This window comes from Geospiza fortis, unplaced genomic scaffold (genome assembly GCF_000277835.1).
Source record: "Geospiza fortis unplaced genomic scaffold, GeoFor_1.0 scaffold112, whole genome shotgun sequence".
Lineage (NCBI taxonomy): Eukaryota > Metazoa > Chordata > Aves > Passeriformes > Thraupidae > Geospiza > Geospiza fortis.
In genome coordinates, this window is record NW_005054298.1 from 10,148,517 (window position 1) to 10,168,942 (window position 20,426).

The 20,426-nt window shown below is 45.6% G+C and overlaps 1 protein-coding gene across 1 annotated transcript in view; it reads right to left on the reverse strand.

The window, feature by feature from the left end:
• GLI2 (GLI family zinc finger 2) overlaps positions 1 to 20,426 on the reverse strand; it is a 186,706-nt gene that overhangs the window by 30,832 nt on the left and 135,448 nt on the right. Inside the window, 2 exon segments of the mRNA XM_031056326.1 lie at positions 5,562 to 5,753; positions 7,323 to 7,525. Of these exon segments, the coding sequence (XP_030912186.1) occupies positions 5,562 to 5,753; positions 7,323 to 7,525 (395 nt within the window).

Genomic DNA, 20,426 nt, shown 5'->3' on the forward strand with positions numbered 1-20,426 from the left:
TCAGCAGGGACTGTGCCCAGAGAAGTAACTAAAGGAGGGTTTCATTTTTCAGACACACAGACGGAAAGCTTTGGGAACATTTATCACTAACACTCCTCTCTCCTCTCCACTTTCAAAATGAACAGGATTAGTTTAAAGAATGTTTTGATGGTTGGAAAATATGTTGGGAGAAGGTCCCCAGACAGCTTAGAGCTGTGAGGAAAGTCCAGATTTCTTTGCTAGAAGGAAAGAGTATCCTTGGCAATTTCCTGTGGTGCCTATGAATTATCATATCCACAAGTTGCTCAGAAACTGGGATACTTCTCCAAAATTCAGCTTAATCCACAACAGGCCAGTGATGACCAAATGATCAGCTCTTACATGTGGCAGCTTGTGGACCGACTCTGGTGCCTGATCCCAGTGCCCAAGGGCAGGATCGGATCCCAACTCGTCTGGGAGGTGGGAGCAGAGGTTCCTGCTCTGACCACTTCTGTGGCCATGGGCTATCAGAGGGATTCTACAAGAGCTGTTTTCTTCTGGAATGAGAATTCAGACCTTATGTCACACTAGGAATAATGGCAGCAAAGCCCTCCTGAAAGAAAACACCAGGCACTCAGTGGGAGCTCCTTCGAGGCTCCTCCAGGGTAAGGAAATTTCAGGCAACCCTTTACAGACAAACATGTTGCTGTGTTCATGACTGCACAGGATCACCAGGGGTATCTGCTCCCTAAAAGACGAGCCTGTGAGGCACATGGGCTGCAGATGGCTCACACCCTGCCTGCCCCACCTCCTGCCTCACTGAAACCTGGCCGGAGCCACTGCTTCCCCTCCATCCCCTGGCCAAGCCCCAGGATAAATACTGTGTTATCAAAATGGTCCCCCTTCCTCACCATTTACCAAGAAAACTCCATCCAAAGTGTACAGAAATACCCCCCCCATCATCAAATTAAAACCAAGGACCCCAGAAAAACACAGGATGGTCCCATAACTGATAAGTGGCAATAAACTACAAACACTCTTTGTGTAACCAGTTTCTTATTCCCCTCTCTCCTTCTGCAGAGGCAACACACCTCTTTTTTAGACTCAGCAGATGCTGGACATTTGTTCTGGCACCAGACACTGCCCTGGGACCCTTCTTTCTTCTCTCCATAGGCAGATCAACTTTGCAGTTCAAGGAATACTAATGCTTCCCTCAAATCCTAGCTGAAAGACAAGGCTGCATTCTTCTACTCCCAATCCACAAGGTAACTGTTTAGTCGACCCAACTTGCATATGTAAATTGAATTCTTCAGAAACCAGAGTGCAGCAGGATTCCAGACACAGCACTTATGGGGTGCTCTGGGACTTTTTCTCTCTTCTGCACATATTTTTCTGGGGAGGAAAACAGCACGGCTGGCTAGAAATGGGTGGGAAATTGTTTCCCATTCTCTGAACCTTTTCTGAGATTTCAGCAAGTTTCCATTCTGTGCTGGGACAAAGAAAACAACCAAAAAAATAGGTCTTTGAGAGTTTTTAAGGAAGTGACTACAGGGCGCGCCGTCTGCCCAGAGTAGCCAACAGCTGGCTTGGTTGGGAAGTCATCTGTGATCCAGCACATTCAGCCTGCAAACCCAGGGCTGCTGTCCCTCCAGCCCCAGGGGAAGCACCTCCTTCCTAGGTCCCCATGAGGCTCGGCTCTCTGCTTTTGTCCTGATGGAACAGCTGCTCCACAGTTGCTCTCTCCTGCTGGAGAGTGCCGAGCTCACCTCTCCCAGCCATGGGCCTGCAGTCACCACCCAGCTGCACTGCCAGCCCTGCTCCTTCCCCTGCTGGCTATTAAATAATTTCCTTCAAGGAGAAAGGCTCCAACAAGACTGAAAGAGTGACTGAAAGAGGCTGGTGAAGCTGAATCACTGTTTGATTTGGGGAAATAAAGTCCTGCTTTGTGATTTGCCCACATCCCAGTCAAGTGTGCCAGCTGCTGGCCTGCTGGCCATGCTGCACTGAACAAAGCCTTTCACCACTTAAATTGCTGATTGTGAATCAAGACATTTGTGACACCATTTGTGGCACTGGGCAGCAAAACACAGGGTAGGTATCCCCCCTCTGGCTCCAGAACTGGACAAAATGCAATGACAGCACCGCAGGGTCATCCCTGCTATTGGTAACTGTTGCACAAACACATCGATACAGCCTTCCTGACATGAGGGACTACCTTGGACCTAAGTTGTGCTCAGGATGTTTTTCTCCCATTCCCTTACTCAGCCTGCACAACCCAGTCATACTCTCAAAGGTCTGCAAAGTGATGGACTTAAAGATGATCTCTAATTTCCACTCTGGCATTATTCCAAAGATCTGGATCTTGTTCCTAAAGCTGCCACTACTCCACTCACTGGTCTCCTTTTTCTTTTTGCTCTCCAGTGATCACATGGCTTTGCCTGCGCAGCACTTTGAGATCTGCTGGTGTACAGGGCTATACAGTAGCAGCATCAAGTCACTGTGGATGGACTCCTCCTGAGAGAAGATGTCTCCTCCTGAAGGGCTGAGGGTAATCACAGGAAGCCCTGTGCCTAGGGGAAAAAGCAGCTGGAAGTACTAAACATGAAAGTGGTAGCCATCTCCAGGGTCATTGTGTTTCCCACCAGTCTTTCCTGCCTCAAGGATGCTCTTGCACAACCACTCTGTCACCATGTTGCACTACTTTTAAAAAAGAAATGCAAAAGATTGCTTTGGTCTGGTGAGTAGAACCTGTAGACAGTCTCAAACGTACCCCATCAGCAATGCTGTGACATTGCAAAGTGATTAACTTTTGATTTCAAAGTATAGGCTTTCCAGAAAATGGGATTAAACCTGGATTCAAATTCAACTCTTGGATTTTGAGTCCTTCTTTGGATGAGGAAATGGAACAGGAGAAGCAACTGAATGGTTTTTTGGTCTCCACTGGGACTGGCCTGAACACCACAGCAATCTGGTACATAAAACTTAAATCTGGTCTTTAACTTCTTTAGCTTTTACTTCTTCTAGCTGTACACTGAAAACCCAGCAGAGATGCAGCTCTGGGCAGCCCAGATCAATCACCATGTGAACACTCAGCAGACCTGGCAGAGGGTTGGCACCAACAAACTCCAGCTGACATTCATATCCTATTACTTTTCCTGACCTTAGACGTGATGGAGTGAAAAACACTGAAAAAACCATGAAGGCACAGGGAAATTCTCTGAGAAATGCAATTACAGGAACCAGAAAGGTGAAGGTATGTGTCTGTGGAAGAACCCCCATAGCCAGTGTCCACAGCTCCCATGGACCAACGTGCAGATGTTTGGAAGTGATGTGACACTGAATAGGCCAGATTTAATATATGCTTATCTCCTGCTTTTCCTTTTGCAGGTGCCAGTGTTATCACAGATGAATGATGGTGCTGCATGTGGTTTAACAAGAGCTACCTGCATTTTCAGCAAACTAATTTTTGTAAAGTTTCTATGTTCCCAGGCTGGGAAGAAAAGGGCTCTCGGAATGACAGATGCAGTGAGGTGATGACTCACTGGGGGTTTATGCATGCTACTGATATTCTTGTCTCAGAAAAACACCATAAGAGGATGCTTTATTAAATTATCTGTTCAACTATTTACTTAGGCCCTGCTGATTTAAATTTTTGAAATAACTTTCTAAAAAGAGAAGGAGACACTGTCTCCTCATCGAGCATTTCAGAGCCATCCATTTTACTCTGCTTTAATAATGTACAATTCTCTCTTTTCTCTGGGTGATGGATAAACCGAGGCACATGGACTGGTACTGGACTGGTGCTCCTTTACACATTCTTAAAAAGCAGTGCCACATTCTCATAATGTTTGAGAGCTTCCATCTCATGCAGAACCCACGTGAAGGCCCAGAAAAGGCTTTCCAGTTAATCACCAACAAAGCTTTTCCAAAAGATCATAATAAATTCTTGGTGAGCCCTGGCTCTGCAGTGAATCACGGTTATGAGCTTGGCTGCAGGAAACTGAGACCTTTGATACATGATTCACCGTAGAGCTGTTTTCAGGAGAAGGCAAACAATATGAGAGTCTCCTGCCAAGGGGAGTATCTCAGTACCTCAGATAAAGATTGATCTTCAGCAAACCAGAGGATGAGCATCTTGGTGTGCTGGGAGCCAGCCTGTATCCCCATGAAAACAGTTGTGTTTGCTTCCCTCACTGGCTGTTTATCTGGCACTCCAGTGAGGCACTGCTGGTCAGAGATGGACTAATAAGGAGGCAAGGAGGAAGGAGTCTTGTTCATGAGCCCGAGGAGAACTTGGCAGGGCTCGTTTGCACCCATCTGCTATAACCACAGGCATTAACCCTTGGGAGAGAATACAGAGCAGTCTTACTGACCAGCTGCTTTGCAGCAGAGAAGCCTGGGATATATTTTGGGTGTTAGAGGGCAGGATAGTACCAAGAAGCTTGTGCTCTCTCTGACTGGGATCCAGGTTCCAAATTAATCTAGGAATTGGCAGCACAAAATGACTGTTCAGGTAAAACTTCCACAGCAGCCACAGATGAGAAACTGTTTTTCCATTAGAAGTATCTGAAACTCCCATCACTGAAAAGCCAGAACAGCTTTTATCATTCTAAACCAGTCACTTTATGAAGCAGCAAGACCACAGAGTCTTTCATCTTAAAAGCTCAACAACAGAAACTTTGAAGCGGTAATGAAATGATGCAGATCTCCACTCCAAAAATTGTAATGGTCCACAGGCAAATCTGAAGACATCCCCGGAAACAGATGCTGAATCTGAAAGTTGAGCTGAGATTTCTCCTTCTTGCAGCAGAAATAATGCCCAAACTGCCCTCTGTAATATCTGTACAACCCAGTTCTTTCAAGATGTAGCATGAAGTGAAAGACATTTCTAACAGCTCTAAAAATCATTTGGACCTCATATGTGCTTCCAGACAGACTCTTCCCAGGGCAGCAGACAGGCCACAGGGGTGACTCAGCACTACAGTGCCTAACATGACTCTATTTCTTCTTCGTGTAGTCAGGAGAGAGAGTTTTCTGAGTTAATAACACACAATGCTGTCACAAATACCTCATTCCTTCTTTTTTAAATTTCCTTGCTTGAAGTACTATTTTATTCTTTCCGCTGTGTCTCCCCATTCAGATATTTTCTCTCCTTGTGGACCTGAGAGGTCCTAACCAAGGTCCACTGTGCCTAGCACAGCTTTGCATGCACGTGGCCCAACTTCACCCCAGACACCAAGCAGGCAAAACACAGGGTGGGATGGGGAGCTAGAGATGCAGCTCATCCCTAGGCATGCTCTGGTCACCCATGGTCAATGTAGTAGGACAGCAGCAATGCCCAGCTTGCTGAACCAGCCCATCTCCTACCCATGCTGCAGCCATGCCATCCTCCCTAAGAGAGCAGGATGTACCTATTTTAGTTTATGTGTATTTTATATATATCTATGGAAGGTGGTGACCTTTTAAGCCAAAAAAATAGTGCGGCACCCAAACGTTCCAGCAGGGCTGAGTGACAACATTCAGCAACCTCCACCTGGAGGGTAGTCCCATCCATCTATCCCAAAATTTCAGCCATGCCAGGAAAAACCCAAGCTGCTACTCACCATCAACAGGGCTGAGGTAATCGTGGAGGTGGGCTGTGCTGGCTGCTCCCCCACCCTGCATGAGGAGGTCCCCGTAGGGGTTTGGGTGGCTGGTCATCAGCGTCATTTGGTGGTAGTAGTCAGCAGGGTTGGCTCCCGGTGGTGGCGGGGGCAGCCCGAAGAGGCCTCGTTCCTTCAGGTGCTCGTGAGCCACTGTTGGAGGCACGGACGAGGAGAGAAACATGGGGAGAAGGTTCCCAGTGCAGTGTTAGACCCTGGAGCTGGCGCTGGCGGCCCCGGCTCCCCCCGCGCCCCCCGCAAATTTATAAACAATCTCTCGTTCCCCCTTCTAATAATCCTCCCGTTCGGACGCGGCCAGCACCCCTGGGAGGGGGGGAGAGGGCGCAGGCTGCCGACAGCAGTAACCCTGTCAGCATTAACATCCCTGCCTATTAGGAAGGAAAGACAAATGCAGCCCAGTTCCCGATAGCAGCGTGAGGAAATTAAAGCCAAGGTCTAATGCATAGAACTAGGTTTAGTGTCTGGCAGCATAAAACCATTTTGGCTGCCAAAGCCAATTACACTCACTTTCTCCCAGCTGTAATTTTTCAAACCTGCCTCCCCACCCGCTTGCCCCATTAACTTATTTACCAGCACCTTAAACAAGGGGAAGAAAAAAAAGAAAAAAAAAGGAGGAAAAGAAAAGCAACCCAAAACGCAATGCCTTTCTTCCACAGCAAACAATGAAACTGGTTTTGGAAGGAGAGGACAGGGCAGAACACACACAAACACACACAAGCCATCAGACTCTGGCGGGTGCCTGAGAGTTCGAATGACGTTTCAAGGGGAGGGAAGAAGAAGACATATGCATGTTCCCATCACTATAGTGATGTTGTTTTAGCCATACAAGACAGTTTTATACTGCCAGACACTAATCCAGGGGCCTTGTTGCTCTCTGGTGTACTTTGCTTTGCAGTGTTGAAGGGCCGCTGGCCCCTGCAGCAGCTTGGGAGCCGAGGGATGTTGGGATTCACTGGGCATGCAGAGACCAGGTCCCCAGCTAGTCTCTGGGCACTGAGCCAGCCACCTGCAACTGTGTAATGAAGCTCGTCTGACAAAGTAAGGCATGACCTACACCTTGCCAAGTGAAAGCAGGGTTGTGCATTTTCCCCTTTCCCTGTCGGATGTCTTTGTCCCCAGCTCCTCAACATGGGGTCTGATAGGGCTCTGCCTGCAGCCAGCACCAACTCCCCACACATCCTTGCCTTCCCTGAAGGTTGGTGCAGAGCAGCGCAGGAGTAAGGAGGAAGAAAGTATGGCCCCTCGCCTTCACTCAGCAGCCACACTGCCCCAGACACAAACCCAACAGGGGATAACCCAGCTGGCCTTGTCTCCTCTGTAACATCAGTCTCAGCCAGGCCAGGCAGCCAGAACAACTGTGACCCTCTCTGGGGAAAGCTGGGTCCCAGCAGAGACATAAGAACAGGGAAGCTCCTAAGAGAGAAAGAGAGCGCTGCAGAAAGGAACGTACTTTAAGCAAAATATTTATAATATGATCCAGCAGTAATAGCTATTCTCACGCTCTGCTTTCTCAGTGCGATGATGCAAAACAAATGTGTAGTTAAAGGGGGGAAAAAAGAACCCAACAAAAAGAAAAAGAGACAGCTCTCCCACTTCAGAGAGCAGCTGCGGAGTCTTTGCAGCTGTAAATCCCCGGGTTTTAGGAATTTCAGTCCTGGTGAGCTACAAAATCGCTGCAGTACCAGTAGCAGAGCGTCTTACCGTCAGCAGGGCTGAGGCCCCTGGCAGCAGAGATGACAGAGAGCGTGGGGCTGCTGTGCACAGAGCGGAGGTAGTGCTCCATGTGGGGTGCCACGTAGGGGTGAGGGGGGCTGAAGGGAGACTCGCCGGGCCCGGCAGGGTGCGGAGACAGGCGGATGAGGGAGATGTCGGAGATGACAGGGCTGCCGCTCAGAGGAGGAGGCCTAGGGAGGAAAACAGAGACACGCTGTCACACAGCCACCCAGAGCAGGCACAACTGCTTGCCACCCCTCTCTGTCCTGCCCCACCACCTTCACCCACAAGACAGGAGTTCAAGCACATCGTGGGACAATCCTCTCTTCTTGGCATACACACGGTCTGAAGCTTCCTGTGGACATGCACCAGTACTGCACTAAATATGTATTTGTGCAAGGCAGCTCACCCCAACTGGGCTGCTGTGGAAAGGGGCATGAGCTGCTTTAGGCAGTGCCTGCACATAGAGGAGGCGTGGAACACACCCTGTGCTAGAGATCCCACCCCATCTCCTCGCACAGGGAGGCTGGCCACACAACGATATTTGAGGCAAACTTGGGGTTTGCAAGCTCCTCCTGCTGCTGGATATCCAGATGTTTAGTGCTGCCGTGTGCAGAAAGCCCTAGACAGGGCAGTCTGTGCAAGGATGGAAATGTTGTAAGGAGAACTTATGCGATGTTGAGCCGTGCTTTGCTCAGCTCAGCATGCGTGGCTTGGCCTGTGCTGGTGCAGCAGCCCCACCTCCTGCGTCCATCATGGCCAGCACAAACCTCCTTGACAGGTCGGTGGTATGGTTCAGAGGGCAAAAGTTCATGAGAGGTTTTACTGCATGCTTTCTGGGGACAGCCTCTCTCAAATCCCTCAGATCTTCCCCAGGCCAAGTGCTACCTGAGAATAAAGTCAGTAAATACTGAGGGATTCAGCAGGTAACAAAAAAACGTCACATACATGCTTTAGTACTTAAGCAGTTTCTTGAAGGGTGAACAAGGATGGAAGAGAAAGTCTGCAGACTTCTCCCAGACACGTGCCCTACTGTACCCTCCAGCCTCTTAGACAAACCACAGACGGTGCAAAGGAGAAAAAGTTACACACCCTGACCTGAGAAGCAGAAAATCTGAGCTAGACACCAAAGGAGGCAGAGCTGTCATTAGGCAAAACAAAAGAGCAAAATCTGCTTTGTGTTAGCTCTCTCTGCACTCACAGAGCTGGAAGCAGAGCTGGTGTTGACACACAGGTCACAGCAGGGACAGCATTTGTCCCTGACTGGGCGCTCTGGCAAAGCTGAGGGAGATGGATGTGCACCCCATGAGGCTGCACCCTGAGCACAGAAGACAACAGGGATTTGGAGGTCAGGGATCTGGGATGTGGGCTGATCTAAGGGAGGGTACTACAATGGCCCTCCACTAAGACTATCCAAATATGCCATTAGTGAGTGCGTGTAAGATTTGTCTCTCCATGCACAGACAACCACAAACACGATGGTCTGAGCAGTTTCAACACGCCACCAGCACCTCAGGATCTCAGTCCCACCCTGCCTTATCAACAGTTCAGGTGCATTTTAATATATTTGTAATACTTGCATATCAACAAAACCACACAGAAATGTAATATAAGCTTTGCAGACTTATTCAGCAATTTAACAAGCATGTTTGTCTTTGTTTGATCTTCTGTGTGTTTCTCTGTCTTTCTGATAAATTAGTAAACCTTGTGGCTTTTTGAACACTTTCTGATGATGGGTAGTAAATTAAATGCCTTCTGAAATATTTATAGTTCAAAGTACTTTCCTGTAGCAATGCACTCTGTGGCTCGGTGGTGTGAAATACCAGGCAATGAAAACCTGTCACACATAAAGGCTTTGTGGAGATGCACAGCCACCAAAACAGGTGGCTCATCAGAGCCAGGCCAGGGTTTTGCCCGAGAAACACCCACCAGCATCGACCCTGTTTTCTTTCCTGACACTGAAAGACGAACTGATGATGGCATGGCTATTTCAGACCTCATAACCTCCCCACCTGTGTTGCCATGGCCTTCCATTACCAAAATTATGGGGTGACCAAAGTCACTCCCTGGTGCCTCTCGCCATGACGTCAGCCGCGGCGGCGGCGAGCTCAGGAAGCTGCACCGAGGCTGCTGGGGCTGGTTTCTGTCGAGGCTGCTAATAAAGGCATCCGAGCACGGAGCCGACCAATTTATTTCTACCGGGGAGGAGGGAGAAGTGAATCAAAGTCTCTGTTCCAGATTTAGTTTCAATTCATTTCTAATAATCTCCACCGCCTCATCTGGAAAAAATGAAACAGGATTAAAAAAAATGATGTCATTAAGAAAACATCTGACTAATTTTTCTTCTGACGAAGACTTAATATAAGTGAGGGGCGATGTAAATTAAAAGCAGCCCCAATCTTCCCTGGGCCACAGAGCCTGCCTTAATACATAAGCCATGAAAGAGGTTTTCTTACATATACAATAAGTTCCCTCTTTCATCAGTACTCACAGCTTCTCCCAAAAGGGTTGTGAACTTCTTTGATGCAGTCCTGGAACTATGTATTACCAGGTTTACGAGTCTTTGGAGCCTCTGCTGATCAAACTGTGAGGCCGACATCTAAAATGCGTATAACAATATGAAGGGTTTGCTGTTCATTTTCTCTGTGCTAAATTAGGCAGAAATGCTGGAGTCCCTCAGAATAGGAAAACTCCACCCTCAACAAAGAGGTAACACTGGGAAAAAGATCAAGAATTTCCCCAAAATGCATGCAGCTGGAAACGCAGCTGGTGTTTGAGCATGAGGTTGGCCCTGTGCACAAAGACTGGGCTGGAGAGTAGGCAGCTCCTTATGGCTCTGCATAAAGCCTGTCCTTGCTCACTGGTCCATCTGTGGACTAGGATAGCCATACTCCCATCAAGATCTGGCTCCTGTGAGCCCTCCCAGGCAGAGATCACTGTTGTACATCTACAATTCTAGCAAAACAACATCCCACAGTGCAGCATGTTGCAAAATAATGTGGCTTCCAGGAGCTGCCTCCCAGGAACAACTCAGACAGCTAGGGGCATCCTCTGCTCCTAACTCCCCAAAGGTTTGGTTTTTTTCCCCACTTTTTTTCCCAACTGCATTGTTTCTTCTCTCATCCCACACTGAGCCATCGTATTGGCACTGCAACTACACAGTGAGAGGCAGCTGTATCCTCACAGGTCTGCTGCTTGCAGAGCAGACCATCACATCCTGCCCTTTAGAGGCAGTGGATGAGAGATGAAGCAGTGCAGGGGCAAGGCAGCTCTGTCCCCATGTCCAGCCCACATCCAGGGCATGCAGGGCTCTCCATGTTCCAGACCCTGGAGTGGGACATCCTTCAGCTTGGTGCGGTGAACCAGCCCATGCAGTGAAACCATGGTGCCAGAGCTGAGTTCTTCAGTCTGTCCATAGATCTCTCTGTCCAGACCTCTGCTAGCCATGTCACACCCCACTTCTTTCCTGGATCCCACAGATAGTATGAGGAAAACACCCCACCACCTGAGGGAGAGCTCCTGGCTTTGCTGAACAAAATACTGTAAAAATGTTGCTGTCTGCAGTGGGATGAGGGATTTCACCTGACCACATATATATCTGGAGAAAGTGGGATTCTGGTTTTCAAATAGGCTAAGGGAATTGGGTGTCCAAATACCATTAAATTTAATGTGAGCCAGGGGCCTGTTTTCCCCGTGGCTCCAGCAAGAAGCCCAGGCTCTATAATTAATGCTCAGGATTTGTAGAGCAATTTGCATCTCTGACGAAGCACATGAGCCTGGATTCATTTCCTCCCCCACCCAGGAGAGGCTTTTCCTTTGCTGCTCTTTAACAGAGGGAGACATCACCTGATGCCACCTAAGAGCTGCAGGCCCCTCATGGTGGTGCTGGGGGCATACAAGCTACTAAAGGCTTTACAGAGCAGGCCTTTACCAGTGCAGTGGATGACCCCTCTGGGAAAGCAGAAATCCTGGCACAATTTACGAGTTTTCAGCTGCCTGAGGAGCAGAACTGTGGGGCAGTGGTAACACTTGACAGCAGAGAAACACAATCAGCAAAAGGAGAGATACCAGCATCTGAGACATGATACACACTGCCTGTGGGACACTGGGAGACTTCTGGTGGTTTCCCAGGAGCTATTCACTCTGTAACAGTCCTTCATGGAGGAAAAGAGATCTGCTTAATTTTCTTGCCTCTTGGGTTTTGCTGAAAGGAGTGACAGCTCGCCTGAAGCTCTGCAGTCTCATCCCAAAGTCTGGGGGAAGGAGTTGGCAGTTTCCTCTGAAAACCAAGGCAAGGAAACCTCAGCCCGTGGTCTTCAGTGTGGCAGAGCACCATTCTCCTGTGCCTTGCAGCCTGGCAGGTGCTTGTCTTTGATGCTGCTGGTGGATGCAGTGCTGGGAAAGAAGCCTTGTGGTCCCATGGCAGAGGAGCAGCATCCTCTGTGAGGAATTGGGCTGGGCTCCTGGGAAGGGAAAACCTCAGGAACTGGTAAAACCAGTGTTGGCTGCTATGAAAAGGGCCTTGGGGTGACTTTTTCCTGCTCTCCCTCAGTGGACATGCATCAGCAATCCCAAAATCTTGCATGACAAAGATGAAGCAACATCTCGCCACTGCTGTGAGCCTGCAGCCTCTGCAAGGGGCATTCACAATGAATGTAACAGTTAAAGAAGTTGCACATTTCTGAAATAATCTCCATCAGTTAAATAAACCCCAGAAAAATGTGGACAATTACCAAGCACTAATGTTCCATGACTAGTCTAAATTAATACTTATGTGACAAATAAATTCATTCTGCAGAAAACAAAGGGCTGAATACTTTTCCATATGCTCAATGGAATATGGACACTTGAAGGCAATTGTTTTGCTCTACAATAAAGAAACGCATAGCTGCTAAACAGACATAGAGGCAAGGAACAGAACTACTGATGGGGAGGGGTATCATACTCTGGTAAAGTTTTGCTATTAAAAAAAAGCTTTTAAAGCCAACAATCATTTTTAATCCCCACTTTTAAACCCCAAAACTTCCTTTTGTTTTGTTTTACATAAAAGTTCCTAGCCTGTTTTTCCAAGTGCTGTGCACCCAGAACACCATCTTTGCCTGAAGGAGGAAATCCATACAGACGATTGAAAAATGGACTGCTCTCATGGCAGACACTGTATGGATGAGATGCCAAAGCTGTATTCAACAGGAAACCTAAAATGCCCCAGGATTCATGCTAAATGATTCAGTCTAAACAGCTCTCACCAGCCCCTCAGCTTCACCTCTGTTTATTTCTGATTTAAAGTCCCTTACAACAGGAAGGGCGAGAGGTCGCAACAGTTGTGCGGTACCCTGAGGATCAAACCCCGCGAGGTCCCTCAAAACAAGGTAACTTCCAGAGGTCAAACCTGGGCCACGACTATCAAATTCACATGGCATTTGATCATTCACACAGATTTCCCTCCCTGCTGTGTTTTCAGCTCAGAGAGCAGAGGATGTGCTGCAGGAGTAGCACAGAGCTGCCTCGCAGCCGCCTCTCCCTGCAGCCGCTCCAGGGATCGCTGGTAATGAGGCGATGGGGAATCACTCGCTCTTCCCAGCTCTCCCAGCACTGCAACAAGTTGATAATTACCCAGTAAAGTGACCTGATGATCGAATATAAGACTACCAACTTGGAGAGCCAGCCTCTGTGTCCCTCTACAAAGAGATAGAGATGGGGACTCCAGAGACATCACTGCTATCGCCCAGCCCCCGCCCCATCGGGATGCACAAGTAATATTTTTTTCCCCTGTATCTTCTCAGCTCTAAAATAAGGTTAATATTTTTTTTTCATACTCACAAAGAGGAATAGATAGAAAATTAGAGCTACCATGGCTAATTCAGCAGTTAATGCTCTCACTTATAAGATGTTATAGAGATTGTGAATCTGAATAAAAATTGTTACAGCTTTTCTGCAGAATTTAATGGGCATGTTTCATGCAGTTCGTGTTTTCTCTTTTCCCCTCAAACATGTCTTTGAGCAAAAAAGGAAGCATAAAAATAATAATAATAAAAGGTTTATAACAATAAAATATTGATTTTAAAAGATGTTTTTATCAACAAGGGTAAGTTCCCCTTAGATGGGTTTATGTATGGAATTGGTAAATTCAGCATTGCAACAAGACTGTACAGCAAAACCAGATGCTTTTTTAAAAGATGGGCTTTAAGTGCACAGCAAGGTTTGGAGTTTTAATAGCAGGCAACAGTAATTTCTCCCAAAGCAGAAATTAAAGAGGGGAATCCTATGGCCAGTATTGCAGATGCCAGATCAGATAACTGTAGTAATTTCATTGGGCCTTAACAGATAAAAAACTCTGAATATGAAATCCCTTATTTGTGAATTTGTGGTTTGGGCAGTACTTTGAGAAGGATTTAGGTAGACACTATGAAAATCCCACTCCACATCCACTGGCAATGGTAGTTGTCATGCCTTAAGTCTAATCTTGTACTACCGAAATCAAAGAAAACTCTGCCACCAATGGGAAGAGCAACAAGAACAGGTCTCCAACAAAACTCCTATGTTTTTCATCTACACAATATCATAATATAAGGCAGGTACAATTTCTTTGCATGACTTTTCCCCCCATCCCTTAGACTTAATGCTACTTCTAGCATGTCAGTAATTTAAAATACTTGCTCCAGGTAAGAAAAATAATTTTTTGTTACAAAAGTAGAAAAAACCAGTGATAAGCATCTTTTATTTTTCCTTTTGAAAGATGATTCCATATTTAAACATACCTGACTTTGATCCTATATCTAAAATATCTAAATCCAAGAACAAATCAAACAACCTATTTGATTTCACCAGATATATATTATTTTTAATAATGAAATCAAAAGTGTTTTGGTTTAGAGCTTGAAACCTTTTTTCATCTAAGTTCCGCCATAAGTTAACAATGATTTTAAGCTCACAGGTTGTTGGCAGCCTCAGTGGGGACAGGGGCAACTTTTGGAGAGCAAAGTTGGGAGCCTGACCACATATGGTTTCTCATAGCATTTGTGCTGCATTTATCACAACAAGGGTCTAGTACTGGCTGACATTTGTATTCACAACTGCAACACAACAACAATAACAGTATTTGCTTTTAAAATGGAAGAAAACCGCAAATTTTTGTAAGTAAGGTTGCCCTCCATTATACAACACACAAAGAAGCAAGACATCAAAGGCAGAAATTAGGGTTGATATGGGACCTTCAAACCCAAATCAAATTAGTGTCTTAGGGAGAGATCTTTGATTTAAGCTTAATAGTGGTGATTTTTTCTCGGATTGTTTTATACTTAATCAGCCACACAACCCACTGTGCAGACATATGTTCCAAAAGCACATCAAAGCAAGTAAACATTCTGTTTCAGATCCTAATATCCTTTTTTTAATCTAATTATCTTACTTACATGATCTTTTAATTTAAGTTCTGAAAGCCCACCTTTTCACACAAGCTTTCCTTTAGGAATGGAGGTAGAAGGATGACCAGCTCAGTTCCTGTGAGATACTTACCAAAAAAACTGCACAACGAATAAATCAAAGCACAGCAGATGAGGCTCTAAGATAGTTTCTTGAGAGATTAATGATGAAAGCCTTCAGAGAAGAAGCGTATTTTAAGAAGGGAAACTTCAAGGAAGGTAGCTGAGGGGGAGAGAAGGAAGAAAAGTGAGAGAAAAGGCATGAAGGAAAGCCTGGATAGAAGTGTAGGAGCCAGTGAAAGGAAGCAAACCTAAGGAGCATGGAAACCTGGAGGCATGTGAGCTTCACGTTGAAACCACCATGCGTGAGAACTTGATTCCAGTAGCCACAAACTTTGAGAGTTGGGATGTCAAAACGCTGCAGCGTCAGGGTGGGGAGGGGATGAAGGCTGGGCAGCGGCATGGCTGATTGAAGGAGCAAGCCAGGTGGGAACTGGTGGGGAAAAAGATGGGAGAGGTGTAGAGGCAGACCAGATCCTGATGGCAGAGCTGAGGGAAATCTGAGAGGAGCCAACACTGGTGTGGGGATGTGGGAAATGGGTGTTAGAGAGATGTGTCAGATGTGACACAGCCATTTCTCTGCATCTCATTGTTTTCCCTTGGGACACATGTTGAGGATATTAGCACTTTCAAGTGAATACTTTGCTTGTAGCTGTGAAGAAACTGGGCTTGGGAAAACAAATGGGAGTGCATGTTTGTGGGGAAGAAATCTGAGTTTTTGAATCCCTGCGCAGTGTCTTCTTCCTATGCTACTTTTGGGTGGAGGCTTCTCTCCCTTAAAAGGTTATAACATTCAAGTGCTACGGAAGGGTTTAGCATTAAAAAGACAATTCCTATACTACTTTGGAAAACTCTGTTTCCATGTTATGCCAGCACTAACCCATTGAGGAGAGAGAAAGACAGTGGCAGCAACACCACAGCAACAGGGCTCATGGAAGAGTCAGGCAAACCACAAAAAATGCTTATTCATTCATTACACTTTAAATCTGCCTTGGCTCCATATCTGTCATATCCCAGAAAAGCAAAAAAAGACCATTCCTCTTCATCATGACTGTAATACAATCAACTGGCTGCAGCATTACTCTAACCAACGTTAACTAACAGAGTCTGTGTCTGACATCTATAATTTCATGTTAACAAATTAGGTAAGACTCCTGCATTTCCTGGTACCTTGAATGCCCAAGAAGCTCATAACTTTTCTTTATATGCAAAATGTCAGGGAAAGGGCAAACAATGTTATGCCAGAAGACCATAGCCAAATCACTTGGTTGGAATGTGCTGTAAATCATGGGGTGAATGGAAAATGAATCTTTGTTCCAGGACAACGACTTCCAGCATTAATGTTTCTGCTAATATGGTCCTTTTCTGTTGGGAATGTCCTCTTCCCATAATCCAAGGTCCTATAATTTAAAACCTATAGCTAAACAAGACACCAAGGAAGGAAAACCTACATCCAATTAATTACAAAACACTGAAATGTACTGCTTCTCTTTACTAAAGTACAGGGGAAAACCATTGGTGTTCAAGCCTTAGAAAAATGACACACTTGCCCTAAGCAGCAGTAAGCTGCTGTAACTAACTGGAAGTAACCAAACCCCATAGCTTACAAAGGGGAATATAACAAAATGGGAACAGGTACAGCACAGATCTCTACAGAGCCTTTCCAGACACAGCAGACAGAGGAGCTCTGTCAGTACATAAAGGTGATTGTGATAGCTGTGCAGAAATACATCTCACACACACACAGACACATGCCAGGCATTCTGCTGGTGTGCTGTGTGTCTACCTGCCTCTGGTGCATCACAGCACAAAGGAGTAAGAGACATGCCTTCCCATAATAACAAAGCTTTTGGTTGGGGCTCCCTGGGTTTTCTGCGGGAATTAATTTTACTGGCATTTGACACATTTTAAACAGCAACAGTACTCACAGTAACCTCCAAAGGGAAATATTCTTGAACAATATATAATAAATACATTGATTTCTAATAATAACCATCTGCCCTAAATCTTTTTGCTGACAGGTTTAGTTGGACCAAAGGCCCTTTTCACATCTACTTCATGACAGTTCCCATCACTACATAAAGACTTTGAAGTGCCCTAACGTGCAGTAAAACGCGAGATAACCTACCAAACTGTCAATATTTCTTCACTTCTAAAAGGAAATGCTAATGGCACTCAAAGAGCTCAAGATGTAATGTAAGATCTGATCCAGCAGACTGGCTGATCTAACCAGCCTTTGCTTTGCAACGAGGATGCTGAAAAGCAAGCAATTATATGGTGAAGAGCAGAACTAGGTAAAAGTTTTTCACTGATATGACTGTAGGGAATAAACCCTTTTTATTCCAAACAAGCTTTTCTCTTGAAGTATCTGGAGTATTCCGTACAAAATAACAGAATTAACAATAAATCAGCACTTCAACATTTATTTCTTCTTTTTAGCCTATCACTTTTTTCCCATTTCTATTTGCTTTTTTAACATTAGAAAGAAAATTAGCATGAATGAGACATAAATGTTTTTTTAAAATCTGGACAGCATTCCACTAGGGTTTAATTTTTCACAGGGAAAAGCTGAGCACAAAAAATTCCAAGAAAGCAGAGTCTCTCCAATTGCAACAAAACTAATTTGTTGCAACAAACAACTGGCATTTCTCTATGAGCTCTAGCCTGCAATGTAAGAGTGAGAAAGGCTCTATGGCAGGAGAAAGTAAAAACAATAAACAGAAGCCCAGTCCTATGGTAAAATCCCAGCTCTGCTCACTGCACTGTACAACTTGAACATACTTCAAAGGAGCCAGGATGCTTCCCCTGCCCCCCAAATCATCATCTCATGGCAAAAAAACATGAGGTGTTTCATATCTCATCTGCCATGTAACCACCCAAAGAACCTTCCTTGCAAAAGTCCTTTGCTCCCAGGTCCATTGGTGTCATTGACTACAGCTGCCCTCCTATTCTTTCAGTTTTTCAATGGCGTAGGAAAATATAACACATTTATCAGGGAAGGAATAGGGATCTGATGGTCCCCAGCTGTTTACTGCTGAAAGTTTACACTAGTGCTTTTCAACCTGTGGTTTGCAAAACCCTTGGGAAACACTAAAAACTCCTTTAGGGGCTGTGAAAGACAGTGAAAAATCTCTGCAAATCTCTTGTTATTCAGGCCAAATTCATGATACTATGTTTAACAACTCTGCTAGAAATTTTTTAGGAAGGCCACAGATTGTAATAGCTTGAAAACCCCTCACTGACCCTATGCTTCCCAAAATCAGTAAAAATTACATACAAAACATTCTTAGCGTAATCTCTGATGACTGCACCAATCCATCCTACACCCACCAACATCAGCTGGTGCAGGAGCAGGCACGTGTGATTTAGGGAACTTTGCTATGCTGGTGCAGAGGTAACCCCATCTCCTGTGTCTGCTGCGTACCTACAGCAATACCTCCTTCCCAACACCATGCAAAAGGAGACCTGTGGGCCTCATCTTTCATTCTCTTATCTCATGCAGCTATTCCTTATGCAGACACATTTCTGTATACAAATCCCATTATACTTGACCCTCAGTTCACCCTGTTTCCATTACAACGCTGTAGACTCAACCAGACTTGCTCCAGTGCCAACTCTGTGCTGTCATTCCTTGCGCAGAGTGGTAATAAAGAAATCACTGTTTTAAGCTGACAAAGAACAGATTTCTTACTAAGTAAACACTGATGTTTTGGTAGGGAAATTAAGTTATAAAATTGTGTCTACAAAGGGAGACCATACAGATGGAGTTTGTTAAGAGACAGCAATACAGTCAACAGTGGTTAATTCAATTGCCTGCTACTTATCAGATTTTTTAAAAAAAAGGCTTATCCAGCTTTTGTTAATGCAAATGCAGAAGAGCATTTCAAAGACCGTTGTCATTGCAGCTGGAGAGTGATGTACACATGCACATGGTCTTTCCAGGCCAAAGAACCCAGCCCTGCATATCTGCCGTGGCTGTGCTGGTGCCCAGCGCGTCTGGTGCTCGCCAGCCTGGCAGGAGAGGGGGCCTGGGCACAGACAGCTCATCACCATGCCACCACCGACCAGTGGCTTCTGTCCTTAGGGCTGTGCCATGGTGTCACTTCTCCTGGCCACTGCTCTCACCTGCCCCTCTGCCTGCATGGCGCCTCCCATCAATATTAGACACCCCAGACCTTCCTTCAACTCAGGTTAAAACTGGGCACTAAACTCAGCTGGGTAAAAGCAGCAAGTTCAGTACCTCCAGTCCTCAGCTGACCCTTAAGTTATGCCAACCTGACCTCAAATGTCACATCTAATTCCCAAAAGCACCAGGTCGATGCCAAGTAGCTGAAACTGTTTCTCTCCTAAATGCTCCAAATGGCAGAGGCACAGCCGCTCCTTATGCTCCTTCTTCCAGGGAACTGCAGCTGGGTTTGGGGTGCTGCCTGAAAAACAGGGGGGGTTTTGCAGCATGAGCACTGGCAAAGGCGCCCAGACATCCTCCTCACACTAACAGTTCTGGTGCCTCCTGTACTGCTGATCCAGGGGCAGAAACAGGAGGATCTTCATCACTCCACAACCTCAAAAATCACCCTTCCTGCATCTCAGCAAAACCCAGTGCATGTGGCATTAAAGTGGTGAGAAGGATGAGACCCCCAGCCCTGTTTGTGCACACTCAAACTACGCAGAGCTGAGGAGGAGATGGCTGCATGGGCAACTGCAGGTGCTCAACTCACAGGTTACAGCCACTGCTTTCCACAACAGCAGCCCAGCACTGTCTGAGATGGTCATCTAGCTAGTCTGAACACAACCTCACTGCAATGGGGACAGTTTAAAATGACCAGAGAGTTGTGGAGGGGTTCTTTGGAACATTTTATCAAGAAAGATAGAGAACATGATTTATTTTTTGCATAGGATAAAGTTCACTATGGGATTCAGCGTGTAGCATGACGTAAAGTCTCAGGCAAGCCAAAAGGTGTTAACATTGTGTGCCCTTTAAATGAGGCAATTAGTCAGTAAAACGAGATGTGCTTAGGTTGGAACTATGTAAATACACTCATTTTATTAACATAAGGCAAAAATCTAAAAAATATATATTGCTGGGCAATTAAGTCACCAAGTATTGGTTCTATTTAAAATTCAAGAGAAGGGATATTAAACATACTCAAATTTTAATGAAAACATTTGCATCAGTTTTAATAATTCAGCACAAAATGTTATTTAAACATGTCTCTCTGGTTTTGGAAAAGGCAAACACAGGGCCATTGTACTGTGGTCTGGAAATGAGAAATCAGAACTGTTCAGGTGCAGTGGATTTCTTTACCCACTTTAGACAACTCAGTGGCAAGCAAACCAAGCCTGGCAATCAAAGCTATGCTGAAATCCCAGTTGTGAGGTTTTCCATGTGGTGGAAGCTTTTGAAAGTCCCATCAGTCATTTTTTTGCACCATCAAGTATCACTTGCAGCTCAAGTTGGTTTCAGTGGGGTATAAGCTCTTACATACCTTCATTGTAGGAAAAGGCTGTAAGACAGGATTTTGATAATAAATTCTTGTATCTTGCAGTTTAGTTTTAAAATAGAACCTAAGATCCTGCACTTTGGATGTTTTGGGGTTTTTTATTTAGTTGT